The following is a 19,607-nucleotide window of genomic DNA, read 5'->3' as shown; positions in this document are numbered from 1 at the left end:
CAATGTTGCTAAGTGAAAGGGTTTAGTGGCACGGGTGTCCGTGGGCCATACATATAGGGTCTATTTCTACATCGGTCATAAGAAAAACCGATGTAGAATAATTCCTTATTCTATTTCTACATCGGTCATAAGCAAAACCGATGTAGAATATGTTTGTATTTTTCATTTATTTACAAGTATGTCACCGCATTTATAATTTACATCGGTTCTACTACAACTGATGTAAATATAGCGATGTTAAACAGTGTTTTTGTAGCAGTGACTCCCAAATTTTTTGAAGAATATCCAAGATGTTGAGATTATTTTGAACTTTAGAAAACTTAGTTCTTAGGGGTTTTAACCCATTTAGAATTCTTTAGAATCTTTTAAATATTTCATCAATGATTTCATTCTCTTTCATGGAGAATAACTTATAGTGTCTTGGTAGAAGCCCATTTGAGATTGACATCCTCAGTACCATCATGAGTTACCCTAATAGATTCTTACATTTCCTTAGCCAATGAGCAGTTGTAGAACTTGTTGTATTCAATTACGGACAAAGAGCCTGCCAAAATATATTTGACTTTTTCGTAAGTTGTAGAATGTTATAGTCATCCTAAGTATATTAGCTCTCAAGCTTTGTAACAACTACATCACCTTGAGTGATGATCTTCCAGAGTGGTATTGGGTGGATTTAATGAACATCTCCATTCTATCCTTTCAATATGGGTAGTCTTCTCCATTAAAGGCTAGAGACTTTGTAAGAAAAGCTCCTTCAAATAGGTACGTACTAACCTTCACTAGTTTCCATAATGGATCTTTTTCCTTTAATTAGCATGGTTAGATGCTTAACCCTATCAAGGGTTGAACTCTGATAGCAAACAATGGAGCAAAAATAGACACTAGAAAGTGGAGTTGAATAATGCCAATAAAAAATTTGCATTTTTTCAAGTAGTAAAGTACAGTAATGCTAACAATAAAAGAGGGTTGAAGAGAATGCAAATGAAACACACGATATTGTTATATTAGTTCATCTCAACCACCGAGACTACGTCTAGTTCTCAATCCAACCAAATTGAGTTCCACTATATCTTAAACAAGATATAAGTATTCTTTCAACAAGTCCCTTTTGGCTCAAACCTAAGTGTTCTTTGAATTTTCTCATAAACAATCTACCCAAGTAATCTTTTCACACAAGCCTCTCAGGCTTCAATACTAAGTATTCTTTTATGTTAAGCCTTTCCAGGCTCGTACGAAAATTGTGACGTATTTTTTAAAGACAATTTAATCCGTCACAAAATCCATCACTAATTTTATTTTTTTATTCAGTGACGAAAATTGTGACGGATCTTTTAGAGACAAAATTTAATTCGTCACAAAATTCGTCACAAACTTCAATAAATGGTAGTTCATCACAAAAATTAAAACTCCCTCACAAAATTCATCACTATTAGTGACGATATTTTTTCCGTCACAAAAATTCGTCACAAATATTAATTTTTCTAGTAGTGGAATATGATGAGATAATGTGATAATGTGAAATGTGATTGAGACATGAGATATGAAATGTGATAATGAAATATGATGAGATAATGTGATGATGTGATATGACCATGGGAAATGATAATGTGATATGAGAATGCATAGAGTCTTGATTGACATGCATCATTTGCATAAGTGTTTTAAGGGTACGATATGGAATACACCGCCAAAGAAGGCCCCCTAGTGTAAAAGCTTTGGGGATTAGTCCTTGGGGATAGCTCGGTTTGGAAGTCCCAGTCTCGCCCATTGTGTGCATGGGATGTATCTTGCGCGGCTTAGCCATCCCGACGAGACTCTGGTAGTATATCCTTCTAGTGAGAGTGCGCAGAGGGTGTGACTCGGCATGTACTCCTAGACTACTCTTCGTGTATTGCTAGCGGCAATATGCCATGTGATGTTTTACTGGCGCCACATGCATGATAACATGTAGTCCGTGTCCATACACGTGCATTTTCAATGTTATATAATTAATTGATATTTTTATGTCTTGGATGAGTGAGATGTAATATTGTTATTAATAAATCTATGTTATATCTGTCTTGTTTGTATTTGGCTATTCGGTGTGTATTTCTACACTGTGAGCTAGAGTGAGATGTTTCTCACTCCCTTTTCTTTTTGTTATTCTCCTTTGACTGTTGTACAGGTGATTATCAGCGTGAGGCTGGAAATGTAGGTGATGAAGCTTAGGCTTCAGAGTTTGGCTTTGCTCTGATAGGACATGTGACATCGGGGCGTAGATAGGATTAGATTAGGATGTTCACTTATTAAATTATTTTTGGAGACTTTACTTTTATTTTATTTTTTTAAAATTTTGCTGATTTTGTTAAGTTATGCATGTGGTACTCTCTATCTGAACACGTTGGATTTTTTTTTAATTATAAAATGTTTTATTATTCAAATTTTATTATTATGTGTTATGATATGCGGGGTAGAGGGTGTCACATTTAGTGGTATCAGAGCAGGTCGATCCAATCGGCCGTTAGTTATGAGTCTACTGTGCTTGTTTAATAGATGAATGATAAAATGAATTGATTGTGAAATTTATGCTAGCGTGATGATTGATTATGTTTGTTGTTTATTTGATTGTGTGTACTATTTTCTTAGACTATGGCTGGTAGAAATGATCGTGCGATTGCTGATGCCCTCCAAGCGTTGGCACAAGCTGTGAGTAACAATAATAGGGCTGAAGTCGCTCCTAACTGGTTGGAGCAATTTCAACGAAATAATCCACCTACTTTCAAAGGAGGATATGACCCAGATGTTGCGATGAATTGGCTAATGGAGATCGAGAAGATTTTCAATGCCATGGAGTGTCCTCTCGCTCAGAAGGTGAGGTTGGCTACCTTCATGTTGACTGTTGATGCCCATTTTTGGTGGGAAGGAGCACTTTAAAGGATGATTGATGGAGGAGTGCAATTGAATTGGGACAACTTCAAAAAGGTCTTCCTTGAGAAGTATTTCCTGGATGATGTGAGGAGTCAGAAGGAAGTTGAATTTCTCGAGCTGAAGCAACGGAATGATACAGTGGCAGAGTATGCTGCGAAATTTGATGCTCTGGTTCGCTATTGTACTCATTATCATGGTGAGGGTGGTGAAAGGGTTAAGTGCATTAAGTTCGTGAATGGCCTTCGTCTTGAGATAAAGACAGCGATCAATTATCAAGAGATTTATCACTACCCGACGCTCGTGAACAAGAGTAGAATCTACGACCGTGACAACCGTGCACGTGCTGTTTTTTACAAGGGAGCTGGAGGTCCTATGCGTGCTGCAAGTTCTAGTGCTCTGGGTAAGAGTAAGCCTTACTCCGCTCCTGCCAAGATTCAAGGAAATCATGCTAAGAGTAGATCTGTTGCTGGAAATTCTTTCGTAAGTGGTGCTGCTAGTGTAGGAGGCTCTGTTTCTACACCTACTAGTCGATGCAAGAAATGTGGGCTACGTGGGCATGAGCACTATAACTGTCCTGACAAGGAAATAACATGTTTCAACTGTAATGGCAAGGGTCATATTAGTACTCAGTGTCCACAACCGCCAAGGCAACGCATGATGGGAACAGGAGCTAGTTCTCAACCTAAGCGTCCAAAGACTACTGGAAGAGTATTTGCTCTTAGTGGTGCTGAAGCTGCTCAGTCTGACAATTTAATACAAGGTATTTGTTTCATAGCTGAGAATCCTTTTGTTGTACTGTTCGACTCTGGTGCAACTCATTCTTTCATTTCTTTTGCCTGTGTCCAAAAATTGAAATTGCCAGAGTCTTATTTGAGCTATGATCTAGTTGTAGAAACCCCCACAGATGGTCCCATAACTACTTCTAGTATTTGTCTTAAATGTCCAATTGTTATTTCTGAAAGACAATTTCTGGTTGACCTTATCTGTTTGCCTCTTAGTCAACTAGATATCATTCTTGGAATGGACTGGTTATCTTCTAATCATGTCCTACTAAATTGCTTTGAAAAATCCATATCTTTTGGTGAGAGTAAGTGTGCGGAGTTTTTAAGTGCTAATAAAATATAAACTTATTTAAAGGAAAATGAAAAGGTTTACATGATTCTTGCCTGTTTGACACTTGAGAAAGACCATGAGCTTAGTGAGATTCCCTTAGTGAGTGAGTTTCCTGAAGTTTTCCCTAAGGACATGTCTAGCTTACCACCTGAGAGAGAGATTGAGTTTTCCATAGACTTAGTACCTGGCACTGCACCCATATCTATAGCACCTTATAGAATGTCCCCTAAGGAGTTAGCTGAACTCAAGAAACAAATAGAAGAGCTTCAAGAGAAACAATTCATTAGACCTAGTGTCTCACCTTGGGGAGCGCCTGTTTTATTGGTTAAGAAGAAAGACGGAAGCATGAGGTTGTGTGTAGACTATAGGCAACTGAATAAAGTGACCATTAAGAATAAGTATCCTTTGCCTAAAATAGATGATCTTATGGACCAACTAGTTGGGGCTTGTGTGTTTAGTAAGATAGATTTGAGATCAGGTTACCACCAAATTCGAGTGAAATCTGAGGATATCCCAAAGACTGCTTTTAGGACTCGCTATGGGCACTATGAATATTTAGTTATGCCTTTTGGTGTGACCAATGCACCTAGAGTATTCATGGATTATATGAATAGGATCTTTCACCCTTACTTGGATAGATTTGTAGTGGTCTTCATAGATGACATCCTTGTATATTCTAAGACTAGGGAGGAACATGCTGAGCACCTTAGGATTGTCCTTCAAACCCTTAAGGAGAAGCAATTATATGCTAAATTGTCTAAGTGTGAGTTTTGGCTTAATAGTGTCAGCTTTTTAGGACATGTGATCTTTGAGGGAGGAATAGCTGTAGATCCTTCTAAGGTGGAAGTGGTACTTGAGTGGAAAACACCTAAGTCAGTTTTTGAGATTAGGAGTTTTCTAGGACTAGCTGGGTATTATAGGAGGTTTATAGAGGGTTTTTCTAAATTAGCCTTACCTTTGACCAAATTGACTAGGAAGAACCAACCTTTTGTGTGGGACTCTAAGTGTGAAGAGAACTTTCAGGAGCTTAAAAGGAGGTTAACTAGTGCCCCTATTTTAGTGTTACCTGACCCTAGTGAAACCTTTGTAGTGTATTGTGATGCCTCTAAGATGGGTTTAGGATGGGTGCTTATGCAGAAGGGAAAGGTAATAGCTTATGCATCTAGGCAATTGAAAACCCATGAACAGAACTACCCTACCCATGACCTTGAATTAGCTGCAGTAGTATTTGTTCTTAAGTTGTGGAGACATTACTTGTTTGGATCTAGATTTGAGGTTTTTAGTGACCATAAAAGCCTTAAGTACTTGTTTGACCAAAAAGAATTGAATATGAGGCAGAGGAGATGGTTAGAGTTCCTTAAGGATTATGATTTTCAATTGAATTACCACCCTGGCAAGGCTAATGTTGTAGCTGACGCTTTAAGTAGGAAATCTTTGAGAATGTCCTCTTTGATGATTAAGGAGTTGCGTATGATTGAGGAGTTTAGAGATATGAGCTTAGTGTGTGAGCTGACCCCTAAGAGTATTAAGTTGGGAGCCTTGAGAGTGACTAATAGCTTGATAGATGAAATTAGAGAAGGTCAAAAGGTAGATCCTTTCTTATTGAGTCAAGTAGAGAAGTTGAATCAAGGTGTGGAGAGTGAGTTTAGAGTTGGAGTGGATGGAGTATTGAGATTTAAGGACAGGTTATGCATTCCTAGTGTGCCTGAGCTTAAGAGAGCAATCCTAGAAGAAGGTCATAGGAGTAGCCTTAGTATCCATCCAGGAGCCACTAAGATGTACCAAGACCTTAGGAAAATGTTTTGGTGGCCTAAGATGAAGAAGGAAGTAGAGGAATTTGTGTATGCCTGCCTAATATGTCAGAAAGCTAAGGTAGAACACCAAAGACCTTCAGGTTTGTTACAACCTTTAGATGTGCCTGTGTGGAAGTGGGATAACATCTCTATGGATTTTGTAGTTGGGTTACCCAGGACAGTGAAGAACTTGGATGCTATATGGGTCATTGTGGATAGATTGACTAAGTCTGCCCATTTTATTCCTATTAACATTAGATACCCTTTGGAGAGGTTAACCAAGTTGTACATAGGTGAGATTGTGAGGTTGCATGGAGTTCCTACTAGTATAGTTTCTGATAGAGATCCTAGGTTCACCTCTAGATTTTGGGAGAGCTTGCATAAGGCTTTAGGCACTAAGCTTAGATTGAGTTCAGCCTATCATCCCCAAACAGATGGCCAAACTGAGAGAACCATACAATCTTTGGAAGACTTGCTGAGGGCTTGCATTTTAGAGCATGGGGGTAGTTGGGATAGTTTCTTACCTTTGATAGAGTTTACTTACAATAATAGCTACCATTCTAGTATTGGGATGGCCCCTTATGAGGCTTTGTATGGTAGAAGATGTAGGACCCCCCTATGTTGGGTAGAGCCTGGAGAGAATGCTATATTAGGACCTGAGATAGTTCAACAGACTACTGAAAAGGTTAGGATGATCCAGGATAAAATGAGAGCATCCCAGAGTAGGCAGAAGAGCTACCATGATAAAAGAAGGAAAGACCTTGAGTTTAAAGAGGGAGATCATGTATTCCTTAAAGTAACTCCTTGGACTGGAGTTGGTAGAGCACTTAAATCTCGCAAGCTTACTCCACGATTCATTGGTCCCTACCAGGTCCTTAAGAGAATTGGTGATGTAGCTTACCAAATTGCGTTACCTCCATCCCTATCAAATCTTCATAATGTCTTTCATGTTTCCCAACTTAGAAAATACATTCATGACCCATCTCATATTGTTGAATCCGACAACATTCAGTTAAAGGATAACCTCACCTATGAAACTATACCTTTGAGGATTGAGGATAAGAGGGTAAAGCAACTAAGAGGTAAGGAAATTCCTTTAGTCAAGGTTGTTTGGGGAGGAAATGTTGAAGAAAGTGCTACGTGGGAATTAGAAAGTCAGATGCAAGAAACATATCCGTTTTTATTTGCTTCAGGTAATTTCGGGGACGAAATTTCTAAAAGGAGGGGAGAATTGTAACATCCTGAAAATTTTTACTAATGTAATAATTAATTGTTATTATTATTTTTATATATGGAGATTAATTCTTATGATTATTTTAACCAATTAAATGGGTTTTATAAAGTATTTTAGATATTTTTAATGAATATGAATATTTTAATAATAATTATTTACGAAAAAATATTTTATATTTTAGTAGCCCAGAACGGGCCGTTCCAAACTACTAGAATAGCATATAAATCTTGCATCAAAACGGGCCGTTCCAAGACATGTTTTTATGAGAAAAATTTGAAACCAGAACGGGTCGTTCCGGTTTAAGAACGGGCCGTTCCGATACACGATTTTATAAGAAAATTTCGAATCCAGAACGGGCCGTTCTGAATGAAGAACGGGCCGTTCCGGTTACATTTTTTACATAGCATTAATAAGTCCAGAACGGGCCGTTCCGGTGGCATATTTTTGAGGTGACGAAGGAATCCAGAACGGGCCGTTCCGGATTTGGAACAGGCTGTTCTGGCCGCGGCCTGGTGCCTATAAATAGAGCGTTTTGCACTCTTTAAAATTCATTTCTTCATTTTATAATCTTTTTCCTCCTTTCTCTCTGAAGACGAAGGGGAACCTAGAGGGGGCGACCATCAAGATTCGACTCCTGCTTATCGAGGTAAGGGGGGAGTGAGAAATCTTGCTCTGGGTGTGGGAATATATGCTGGGTAGTGGGATTGGCCCCCAATCCTGTGTTTGCTGTATTTTTTTTTGTATGCTCATGTATGAGGGGTTTCTCCCAATCGTATCTGTTTTACTTATTATTTTTCTTATATGCAATTAACACTACAACATTTGTTATCTATGGCAACAATAAAAAAACGTTGTTGAAAGCCAAAAAAACCGTTCCTAAAAGTTTAGGGAACGGTTTGGCAACGGTTTTTCAAGCGTGGATTTATCAACCGTTGCCTATTTCAATATGCAACGGTTTTTTGGCCTGTGCCCACGATGTCAAAAAAACCGTTACCTAAACTTTCAAGAACGGTTTTCATGATCTTCAGTGGCAACGATTTTTTTTTAATTTAAGGCAACACTATTAATTTTTAAAGAACGGTTTTAGAAATGTAGTCTGTTTTTATAGGCAACACTTTTATGACCGTTGCTAGTGACATTAGGGAACATTTTTTTAAGGTTGTCAATGAGATAATATAGGTAACAATTTAGACTAAATTTAACCGATGTAGATTGTCTTTAAAAAAAATAAAAAAATTCATGCTTATTTTTGGATTATTTCTGATTACCTTAAATGAACATATATATAGCTTTAGAAATTTCATATTTCATATTTAATCCCCAAGGAGCTGGTTAGGAGCAGTAACCAAACTGAAGAAAGAATATGAAATAAATACAATAATATGAACTTCTAACGGGGGAACCAAAAAAACCCTCTGAGCAGATTTTCCTTAATCTTTCCAATATATATAATTCTCAGCCAGGAATTTACAGCTACCACAAAAGTATAAACAATCAAATAAACCAAATATACACAAGTATAAATACAATAAATAAGGAATTTCCAATATATACACCATGTAAAGCTTTTCAGGGACCTTGAATGCTTGATTTTCATCCCGCAAGTGATGTCAGAAATTCCATCACCTGCAGATACAATACAACATTGGTTAAATTATGACATCAAAAAGCAATATCAATATAAACAATCAAAAAGTAAACTAAACTTAGATTCTTAAAATAAAAAAAGTAAGGCCAGGGAGTGCTTTATTTTCTTAAATGGACTAGTTCATCTAATTAGATTCAGATTCAGTTCAAAAAATAAGAAAACATACAACTTACAAATTAATTAAAATCAAGAGAATTACCTGAAGCAGCCTTAACCAGTTATCTGCAGCCTGCAAGAGAGAATTTGATAGTTGACTCTCACTAACTCCATTTTGCATCCAAATAGATCCCTTTAACTTATAAGAAGCCATTGCGAAAGTTCGTAAGGAAATCTTTGGTACACCATCCATGTCATTTGGATAAACCAAAATTGGAGCCCGAGTACCTCCATTTCCTGCAAAATGTAATTAAAAACAGTTCAAGAAATAATGAATATTGCTCATAAAGTGTAATCATCTTCACATTTTTGCAATAAACCATTGCTTATACATTAGAAACCGAGATAAAATCAATCAGCAAGCGATCTATGACTAGAATCAATTTTCCTGTTCTTATTTGACAATTCAAATTATGTCTTTCAGAGTGCCATGCTTCTAACAAATTGTTCCTTACGAGTTTGTCTTTAATTTTGATTTTTTTTAGCATTTATATATGTGTAGCACAAATTATTTAATCTACATAAAAAATTTCAATATATGACCATCCTTCTATGTGCTATGCCACTACAACATTTTTAAGATTGGCTTACCATTCTTCAGCAAATTAAAATTCATAATTAAAATGTTAAAATTATTTTAAAAATCAAATTATTTTTAAGATTGGCTTACCATTTTTAACATTTTAAAAATGTTAAAAATCAAATTATTTTGATTTTTAACATTTTTAAACATTCTTCAGCAAAATTAAAATTCATAATGGCATAGAAGCAGCAATGGATTAACATACTATGAAAATTGTAATAGTAAGTTCACTTATACTAAATCATAGACACTATACAGGAAATTAGTGGCCAGAACATGGGAAGAATAAAGAAAGAATACAATGTTTAAAAGGTTTTCAATAACTGAGATTAAAAATAGTCATGGTTTACCAAAAGCCAAACCAATTGGTAGTATCTAAAGACCAATTCAACATAGCACAAAAGAGATCCATGAAGCACCTCACGGAAAAAAATTATATGTTCAAATATAAGAGAAATTTCAATAGTCCCTCAAATGTTGCCTGCCTTCAAGACTACACCAACAGTAAGTGAGACCTAAAGCAAATTTTGAGATCATTTTTTTTTTCTTTAAATGAAAGAGATATATATTAGGTCTTTTATCCAACATAGGAGACATTTTGTCAACATGTGTAACCTTTTATTTTATAAAATCTAATAGCAAATAATTTTTTGTTGGTAGGCCTAATTCCTAAAGCTTAAGCTTTTATTGCCTTACTACTCTTGGGCCGGAATTTTCGTATAAAGAGATATAGTGGTAACTGCAAAAGGATTTGTTATCTCTTACAATGCAAGGATAACCAATTTTCCATGGTAAAGAAAAATCAGAATTAAATCCATCTTACTCACTATAATAACCAGTTCCTATCCTAATTCTTCCTGATTTTCGAACGTAGACTATTTTCAAGTCTTTAACTTTTGATATCCACAACACACATTAATATCAAGCTCCTGGTAAAAAAAGTAGTAACAAATAATATTACCTGCAAACAACTTAAATTTCATAATTTAGCTTGAATCCAGCACAGCAGCTACTACTACACATATATTTCCCAGGAGCGAGTTAAGTGACAATTTGCTAATTATTCATTAACGTGAGTTAAGCTTAACACATAATGATAGAAAATTTTCAATCAGCCATCAACATTTTTCTCTTGAAAGAAGAAAATTAAACAAATACATCCGATCTCAAAACCTTCATCTCTCAACATTTGTTCCTCACAGAAGACCAGGTGCCTTCCTTAACAATCACAGATATATCAATCAAGGAATTACCTCAACCGGAATCGTGCAGTCACCAGTAACACTTAGCAAGTAGTCTTCATTATTCCATCTCATCTTGGCCGGCCAGTGAGCCATACAATCATTGATAATAACCGGGGAGCCAGACAGGTAATGATCCTTCAGGAATTTCTCCAACGACAACTCTAATTTCTTCACCACAAGCTTAGAAGAAAGTGACTTCATAGGTAAAAGTTGGAGCACCTACAGTGTAAAAAGCTATAACATAAATGTTAGAACACAAGAACCGGCAATACATATAACAAACGCAGCCATAACACATAAATAATCAAATTCCAATATTAATGAATAATCAATCAATGACGCTAACACTACATGTTCTATTCAAAAAATAGTTTCGATTAACATGAATATTTAGCTATTTAAATAAACTTCATGATTGAGATTTGGAAAATGCTGATTAAAACTGAACGATGAAAGAGAACAAAGAGGAACGGACCTAACCTCTGCTACATTAAACTCGCGATCCACGAGTCAGTGCTCGGAGTTCCCCAAATCGGAAACCCTAGCACCGCTCCTCCGTGTTTCGTCGCCGAGTTCCGCCTCCCCCGCTCTCTGTCTAAGTCCAAGAAAAAAGCCCGCGTCCACACCCTCATAGACCAGCTCGGCCTCCACTCCGCCGCCTCCACCGTCATCGGCGACGAAACCCACTGCGTCGTCTCCAGCGTTGAACGGCGCCGCGTCTCCATCGGCATCGACATCATCCACGACCCCATCGTCCTCCTCATAGAGGCGGCCTGCAAGCTCAGCTCCTGCTCCGTAGAAAGCACCTTAGTGAGCAGCTTGAGAAAGGAGGAGAACGGCTGCCTGGTGTCGCGCGCTGACAGTGCAACGACGGAGTCAGCGCACGCAGCTCACACTATAAAGTCTGGCCAGGGGGAGCGCCAGCTGAAGAGGAGAGAGGCGGCGGCGTGGAGTGGCGGAGGCAGCGGAAGAGGGCTAGGGAGGGGGCGGAAGAGGGCGAGGGAGGGGGCGGAGAGGGCGATGATGAAGAGAGAAGGGGTGTGGGGTTGGGAGATGAGGAAGGGTATGTGAAGAGGTGGGAAAGGGGGGTGAAGGTATCTTTCTTAGTAGTGCAAGAATAGTTTTGTTAATATTGAAAAGAGAATAGTGCACGCTTTGTTCAATTGTTGCCTATATGTGTTTTTGGGAACGATTTTATGATTGTTGTCAAACAAAATGCCAACAGTTTACAAAATTGTTGCCTATATGTGCTTTTGGGAATGATTTTATGATTGTTGTCAAACAAAATGCCAACAGTTTATAAAATTGTTGCTTATATGTACTTTTGGGAACGGTTTTATGATTGTTGTCAAACAAAAAACCAACAGTTTACAAAATTGTTGCTTATTCCATATTTCGAGAACATTTTTTTAGGGGTTGCCTAAAAACTCGTTGCCTAATATAAAAAATGTTGTAGTGTAATTGTATGATTTAGAGTGCTCTATGGGTTCCTATGAGAAACCCTATGAGAAATAGGAAAAATATAAATATTTTCTGTTTTGATTTCTGATTGCTCTATTGTATTCCTTGTTAAATGTAATGTGTAACTATGTGATTAATTTTGAGAATAAATATGTTTTGATATGATTTAGAGTGCTCTATGGGTTCCTGCGGGAAACCCTATGAGAAATAGGGAAAATATAAATATTTTCTGTTTTGATTTCTGATTGCTCTGTTATATTTCTTGGTTGATGAGATGTAAAAATATGTATTTAATTTTATAAATAAACGAGTTTTGATATAAATTAAAGTGCTCTGTGAAGGCTTGGTGAATATGATGAGATAATGTGATAATGTGAAATGTGATTGAGACATGAGATATGAAATGTGATAATGAAATATGATGAGATAATGTGATGATGTGATATTACCATGGGAAATGATAATGTGATATGAGAATGCATAGAGTCTTGATTGACATGCATCATTTGCATAAGTGTTTTAAGGGTACCATATGGAATACATCGCCAGAGAAGGCCCCCTAGTGTAAAAGCTTTGGGGATTAGTCCTTGGGGATAGCTCGGTTTGGAAGTCCCAGTCTCGCCCATTGTGTGCATGGGATGTATCTTGTGCGGCTTAGCCATCCCGACGAGACTCTGGTAGTATATCCTTCTAGTGAGAGTGCGCAGAGGGTGTGACTCGACATGTACTCCTAGACTACTCTTCGTGTATTGCTAGCGGCAATATGCCATGTGATGTTTTACTGGCGCCACATGCATGATAACATGTAGTCCGTGTTCATACACGTGCATTTTCAATGTTATATAATTAATTGATATTTTTATGTCTTGGATGAGTGAGATGTAATATTGTTATTAATAAATCTATGTTATATCTGTCTTGTTTGTATTTGGCTATTCGGTGTGTATTTCTACACTGTGAGCTAGAGTGAGATGTTTCTCACTCCCTTTTCTTTTTGTTGTTCTCCTTTGACTGTTGTACAGGTGATTATCAGCGTGAAGCTGGAAATGTAGGTGATGAAGCTTAGGCTTCAGAGTTTGGCTTTGCTCTGATAGGACATGTGACATCGGGGCGTAGATAGGATTAGATTAGGATGTTCACTTATTAAATTATTTTTGGAGACTTTACTTTTATTTTATTTTTTTTAAATTTTGCTGATTTTGTTAAGTTATGCATGTGGTACTCTCTATCTGAACACGTTGGATTTTTTTTTTAATTATAAAATGTTTTATTATTCAAATTTTATTATTATGTGTTATGATATGCGGGATAGAAGGTGTCACAATAACAATGCACTATATAATATTTTCATTATTATATGGGTGTTTTCAAAATATAAATATATTATAATGAATAAGATAAATATAAATCAGAGTGAGTGAGGTATGACTTACCTATATATAATTATATGTTTAGGTTATTATAAATTATAAATTAATTAGCATAAATGTGTTTTTTTTACTTATCTTGAAAAATACCAACACATGACGTCCAAATTTAAGAATAACATATCTTTTCTTTAATTTTTGAAAATCACTCATCTCTTTAAAAATAACGTTATTAATTAAATAAGGGGGGAAAAGTTAAATTATGTTCTGCAAATCATATATATGTATCTATCATTTATTTCTAAATTACACCTAATATTATGTCATTTTCATGAAAACTTTCATTGATCTTCAATTTTGAAAATAAGATTTTTTTCAATTCATTTTTAAAATTATTACTTAAATTTAATATATTTTTTAAATCATAGTATGCATGATATTTAAAATAAATTTAAAAAAAGTTGAAATAATAACCTGGCTTGCAACCTCACACCCTCCCCTTCAATACACCCATTTATATGCTTCTTCTCAGATCACAAGGTTCCTCAACAATAAAATTATCAGCATGCACACCATGAAGCCATAAAATAATATAGCATTTTCACATCAATTTTTTTTTTTAGAAAAACGCATAAGCAACATAAATTTGCAGTAATATTGCTGAAATAAAATGGAGGAATTTGGAAGGCTTACCAGCGGTAAGGGAAGAAGCCAAAGAGAAAGAGCCAAGAAGCATAGAAGCCATTATCCACGCTAACTTTTCACCGAACTTGTGTGTCACTCAGTTTCACCAAATATATATATATATATATATATATATATATATATATATATATATATATATATATATATATATATATATATATATATGAGGAGGGTTCAAACGATACCGGTGTAACTTTAACTAAGTGTTACACCGCTCAATAACTTTATATTAATTATGAATTTTGTAAATCCAACCATTATATTGAAAGTTCATATCACTTTATATGTGTATATCAAATTTTGTTAAAATTGAACAACAACTTGAGGGTAATCAAAATGTTCATATTTTAGTATATTTTGAAATAAATATATTACGTCAATTTTGTTTTATAAGAATGAAGTATCAAATCATCTTGGATTTATATAAAATTTTGTATATATGATCTAAGAGATATGAACTTTCAATCTAACGGTTGGATTTACAAAATTCATAATTAATATAAAGTTATTAAGCGGTGTAACACTTAGTTAAAGTTACACCGGTGTCGTTTGAATCCTCCTCTATATATATATATATGAGGAGGGTTCAAACGACACCGGTGTAACTTTTACTAAGTGTTACACCGCTCAATAATTTTATATTAAATGTCAATTTTGAAAATTCAACCGTTAGATTGAAAGTTCATATCTCTTAGATCATATATATCAAACTTTATATTAATCTAAGATGATTTGATACTTCATTCTCATAAAATAAAATTGACGTAATATATACATTTCAAAATATACCAAAATATGAACACTTTGATTACCTTCAAGTTGTTGTTCAATTTTAACAAAATTTGACATATATGATCTAAGAGATATGAACTTTCAATCTAACGGTTAGATTTTCAAAATTCATATTTAATATAAAGTTATTAAACGATGTAACATTTAGTAAAAGTTACACCGGTGTCGTTTGAACCCTCTTCATATATATATATATATATATATATATATATATATATATATATATATATATATATATATATATATATATATATAAAGAAACTCTGACACGTGAACCTTTTAAATATCTGAATTTGAAAGTCAAATGCTAATTAATATTATAGTTGTAGACAGTCACCAAAACACAATTATACCTTCTATTTAATTACAACCTACATTTCTATATAATAGTCATGTAAATTTATGATAAATAATTTTCATTGTAGTATAAAATTATTTATTTTATTAATAATTGATTTTAAAATATTAATATTTAATTTATAAATAATTACGATAAACAAAAATCAAATTAGATAAGTTGTTGAAAGAATATCAACATATTAAAGGAAAATCTTTAGAATTACTTTCTGCTAAGATAGTAATTCTTGTTTAGTATATGAGTTGATTAATTTAAAATTTAATCGTATTTTTTAATATGTAATTGAAAACATAAAAGATCATTCAAACACAATAATCATCCAATTCACAATCAACCTATCTATGTAAAAATATGAACTATTATTTTGCGCGAGAAAGTTTTTAAGAAATTTTTAACTTTCAATTTTTTTTTATCATCATTATTTATGAAATAAAATTTAATATTTTAAAATAATGATCAAAATTCAAAATAAACCCTAAAAATAAATTTGTGTTACAATATAATTTATTTATCATAAATATAAATATTATTTATATATTTAAAATATTTATTTATTTAAATCTAATTATAATTTATATATTTATATATAGTATTTATTTATATACATAATTTAATTTAAATTTTAGTTATGTATAATAAACATTTAATTTGTGTATTGCACTTACTAAAATACTAGTGTAATATAAACTACTATCAAGACTAATCATTAAATTATATATATATATATATATATATATATATATATATATATATATATATATATATATATTAATCGTTAATACGTAACTAAAACAATAAGTACAATCAAATACAAATTAATATCATTTTCTTTTATTTTAACACGTTCTCTTGTAATTCTACAAAAGTTTTGGTTATTCCTTTTGAATATATACATAAATAAAAAAAAGTATGTAATTAGTTAAGCTTTGTTTAGGAGGGGGGAGGAATAGAAGGAATGAGAATAGATGAGAATTAATTTAATAAAAAATATGTAAGAAATAAAATAGAATAAAGTAAAATTTGTAATTGTTTGGTAAAGTTGAATTATGTGAGGAGAAATAGAGTGAAAATATTTTTTAAATTAATTTATATTAAATAAAATAAAATACTAAATTAATAAATTTTAATATATTTAATATTTTTATTATTATTTTATTTATTCATTATTATTATATTTACGTTGTTTAGCTTTATATTTAAATTATTTATTTTAAATTGATAAAAATCATATAAATATTAGGTAGTTATAGATTAATGTTATATATATAATAAATAAAAATTATATTCATTATTTATTATTGATATCATTATTTTATTTATTATTATTATACATAAAAAAAATAATAAAAAGTTCCAAATACAACTAAAAATAATAAATTAAAATTTTCAACAAAAAATAAAAATAAAATCTGAAAAACATCGAGAAAAAGTATAAAATTTAAAACTATGAAAGAAAAAGAAATGGAAAAAAGGCATAAATCATATCAACACTCGTTGCTGCGTACTTGAAAAAATGCAAATACATAAATATTTTGTGCAATTTCCATGCACTTTCCCTGACATAAAAGGGGAAGTTTAATTTTGATTGTTCCCATTTTAATTATTATGTTTACTTTTTCTTTTACCAAACATTTTATCATAATTCATTTTCACACATTTTCTTTTGTCTCCCTTAGTTCCCTTTTTCTTCTCATTTATCATATTGTTAGATATATATAGGTCTGGCAAGTGGGGGCGGGTACGGAGATGAGACGGGTATTAATATTCTCGTTTCCAATCGAAGAAAATCTGAACTCGAATTCGAACTGAGTCAATATAGATTTTTTCTACCCAAATCGAGGTGGTTGGAATGTAGGGGTGTTTAAAAAAATCAAAAGAACCGAACTGAATTTCAAAACCAGATTGAACCACTTTAAAAAAATCAGAACTAATTATAATAAAACCGAACCAGATTTAATTTTTAAAATAAAATTTAAAAACAGAACCTGTTCTTTTTAAAAGGTTTGGTTTAGTGGTTCACTGAAAAATATATTTGGATTATGCCTCGCTCAGAGACGGAACAGGCGTAATTGCTATCTTGCTGAGCACTCTCACACTCACTCTGTCTCTCGCACTCTCTCTGTCTTTCAGACTCTCGATCTCTCACGCACGACAAAGTATCTTTCTCTGTGGCTCGCAATTCAACATTCAGTGGTTCAAGGCAAATGGTAGAAAATATCATAACTAATATTACTAATAGAACATTGCGACAAGCTCATATTTGTAAACTGTTGCAGGAGAATGTGCCATGGCAATCTGAGACAGTTTCTTCCATAGCTGAGGCCTTGGTTGATTCCAAATCTGCAAAGCAAAGTGTTATTACTTGGTTGTTGTTGCAAGGAACTAACTCTATTGGGAAAACAAGGTTGGCACGCACTATTGCTGAATCGGTGTTTGGCAACATATTAACAATTTATTTAAAATTGGTTTATTTCTTAAAACTGGTTCAAAAATTAGTTTAGTTATAAAACTAGTTTTAAACCTATTATAAACTTGTTTATTAAAGTAATTAAATTTTAAAATGATTTATTAAAGTGGTTTACATAATTTATAAACTAGTTCATTTTATTAAAATGGTAGGTGCAGTTCGGTGTGGTTTTTTTAAAAAACCAAACCATGCACACCCCTATTAGAACGGGTATTTACGAGACTAAATTAGAATGCCATACCTAGTTAGATAGACTCACCTACCCATTATTTTCACCCTTTTTGACTTATGAATTGAATGAGTTTTTGTTTACTAATTTAATATATCTCTTTCTTCATTAATAATAAAAAATACATTGAATAGCCTACAAATTTTAATGACTCACCTACCCTTATTTTCAGTCGGCCGGAAATCAGCTTAGATACCGACGACCAATGGTTGAGGTTGGCAACATTAAAGTATGTATATTTCTTTTCCTCCTAGTTTTCTTATCTATTAATAATTAATAATACAAAGAGAAGAAATTATGTAACAATTTTCTTCCCTTCAAAACTCTCACCTCCTTTTCCTTTGAAATTTCTTCCAACAAAACTATATCAAAAATATTATATTATATAACTTCTAATTCAAATTACAGAAGTTAGAGAAGATTAGTGTTTATTTGTCATTAAAAAATGCTTGTAGGTTAGTATATTGTGCTATAGCATTTTTAGGTCATGCCACTTTTCTTTTATGCTATTTTTTTAATTTTTATACATTTTCTTTTATATTCTATGTAGTTGGTGACTTATAATTTTTCTTTTTTTTTGCAGAACCAATGGGCTGTGGAATATTCTAAGAGCGAGAACTACATGATATTGGACAAACATTGATTATATGTTACAATCGAGTTAATATCAAATAACTAAATATAATATGTTAGGTCTATATACATTTTCTTTTTATTTTTTATTTTTTATTTGAGTCTAAGTCTAGGAGTTGCATGGTAATGGATAAGCATTGATTGTGTTTAGATATATGTAACTATTATTGCAACAAACTAAATGTAATACATGTTAGGTTTATATAAACTAATCTTTTAATTTTAATGTATACATTATACATTATATTTTTGAATCAAATTTGGCTACATTCTTGATTGATTGGTATAGTTCTATGCCTTGGGATTTATTTTTGCATGCATAGCAAAATCAACAAGTGTCAGTGATGTAAAAAAATTATTAAAAAAAAATTAAACATATAGATAGCGTTATATAAGGAAGCGCTTTCTATTGCTAGAATATCAAAAGCGCTTTTGCTACAGGCACTTTCTATAAGATAAATCAAAGACAACGCTTTAACATAAAGTGTTGTCTATACATTCAAAAATTGAGAACACTTCTTTGAAAAAGCGTCATGTAGGTACCTAGACATAGATAGCGCACTTAAAAGGAAGTGATTTCTATTTACATATACATAGATAGCACTTTTTAGAAACGCTATCTATTAATAGACATTGTTCAAATATAGTGTTTTTTAATATAATATACATTTAAACTAATTTTCATTAAAGAATCTTCTGCAGCCATTAATACGTAATTGAAAAGCAATTATTTTTGAATACGTAATTTCTATAAAGTACTAGGGTGTTTATTATTTTAGGCTGGCAACATATTATTTGTGAATGATTCCATAAATTACGTATTAATAGTAGCCACTATTATTTAATAGAAAAGCTAAAAGAAAATTCCAGCACAATTCCATTTTTATGTTTGGATAAATAATTTTAGAAATTAAAAA

At 33.0% G+C, this 19,607-nt stretch overlaps 2 protein-coding genes and 2 long non-coding RNA genes across 5 annotated transcripts; 3 read left to right on the top strand and 1 right to left on the bottom strand.

Annotated features, from left to right (window-relative positions):
* Positions 1-791: 791 nt before the first annotated feature.
* Positions 792-4,032, top strand: LOC145954205 (uncharacterized). Its single transcript, XM_083068021.1, has 5 exons — positions 792-818; positions 2,165-2,190; positions 2,640-2,850; positions 2,962-3,667; positions 3,770-4,032. Exons 1-5 carry the CDS (start codon positions 792-794, stop codon positions 4,030-4,032), a joined length of 1,233 nt encoding a protein of 410 aa, XP_082924147.1.
* A 1,997-nt stretch (positions 4,033-6,029) lies between these two features.
* Positions 6,030-7,322, top strand: LOC145953934 (uncharacterized). The gene has a single exon (XM_083067691.1). It carries the CDS (start codon positions 6,385-6,387, stop codon positions 7,048-7,050), a length of 666 nt encoding a protein of 221 aa, XP_082923817.1. The 5' UTR covers positions 6,030-6,384; the 3' UTR covers positions 7,051-7,322.
* Positions 7,323-7,649: 327 nt separating this feature from the next.
* On the bottom strand, positions 7,650-13,404 carry LOC114916314 (uncharacterized). Its single transcript, XR_014434916.1, has 4 exons — positions 11,159-13,404; positions 10,688-10,912; positions 8,895-9,088; positions 7,650-8,673 (listed from the first exon to the last, which is right to left on the bottom strand). It is a non-coding gene; the product is annotated as an uncharacterized LOC114916314 (long non-coding RNA).
* A 3,144-nt stretch (positions 13,405-16,548) lies between these two features.
* LOC114915657 (uncharacterized) lies at positions 16,549-18,952 on the top strand. 2 transcript variants are annotated; one of them, XR_014431151.1, is made up of 4 exons: positions 16,559-17,568; positions 17,638-17,765; positions 18,230-18,286; positions 18,641-18,952. It is a non-coding gene; the product is annotated as an uncharacterized LOC114915657 (long non-coding RNA). The 2 variants fall into 2 exon arrangements; XR_003803746.2 differs by having other exon boundaries at positions 16,549-17,765.
* The last annotated feature ends 655 nt before the right edge of the window (positions 18,953-19,607 follow it).

This window comes from Cajanus cajan, chromosome 1 (genome assembly GCF_000230855.2).
Source record: "Cajanus cajan strain Asha chromosome 1, NIPB_CcT2T_4, whole genome shotgun sequence".
NCBI lineage: Eukaryota > Viridiplantae > Streptophyta > Magnoliopsida > Fabales > Fabaceae > Cajanus > Cajanus cajan.
This window is presented reverse-complemented; position numbering and strand designations above follow the sequence as displayed.

Coding starts and splice junctions, on each gene's coding strand:
- LOC145954205 (XM_083068021.1), top strand. CDS start 792: ATGGATCTTTTTCCTTTAATTAGCATG. Junction 2,191..2,639: donor ATCAGCGTGAGGCTGGAAAT/GTAGGTGATGAA, acceptor TATGGCTGGTAG/AAATGATCGTGCGATTGCTG. Junction 3,668..3,769: donor GTCTGACAATTTAATACAAG/GTATTTGTTTCA, acceptor TGAAATTGCCAG/AGTCTTATTTGAGCTATGAT.
- LOC145953934 (XM_083067691.1), top strand. CDS start 6,385: ATGGCCCCTTATGAGGCTTTGTATGGTAGAAGATGTAGGACCCCCCTA.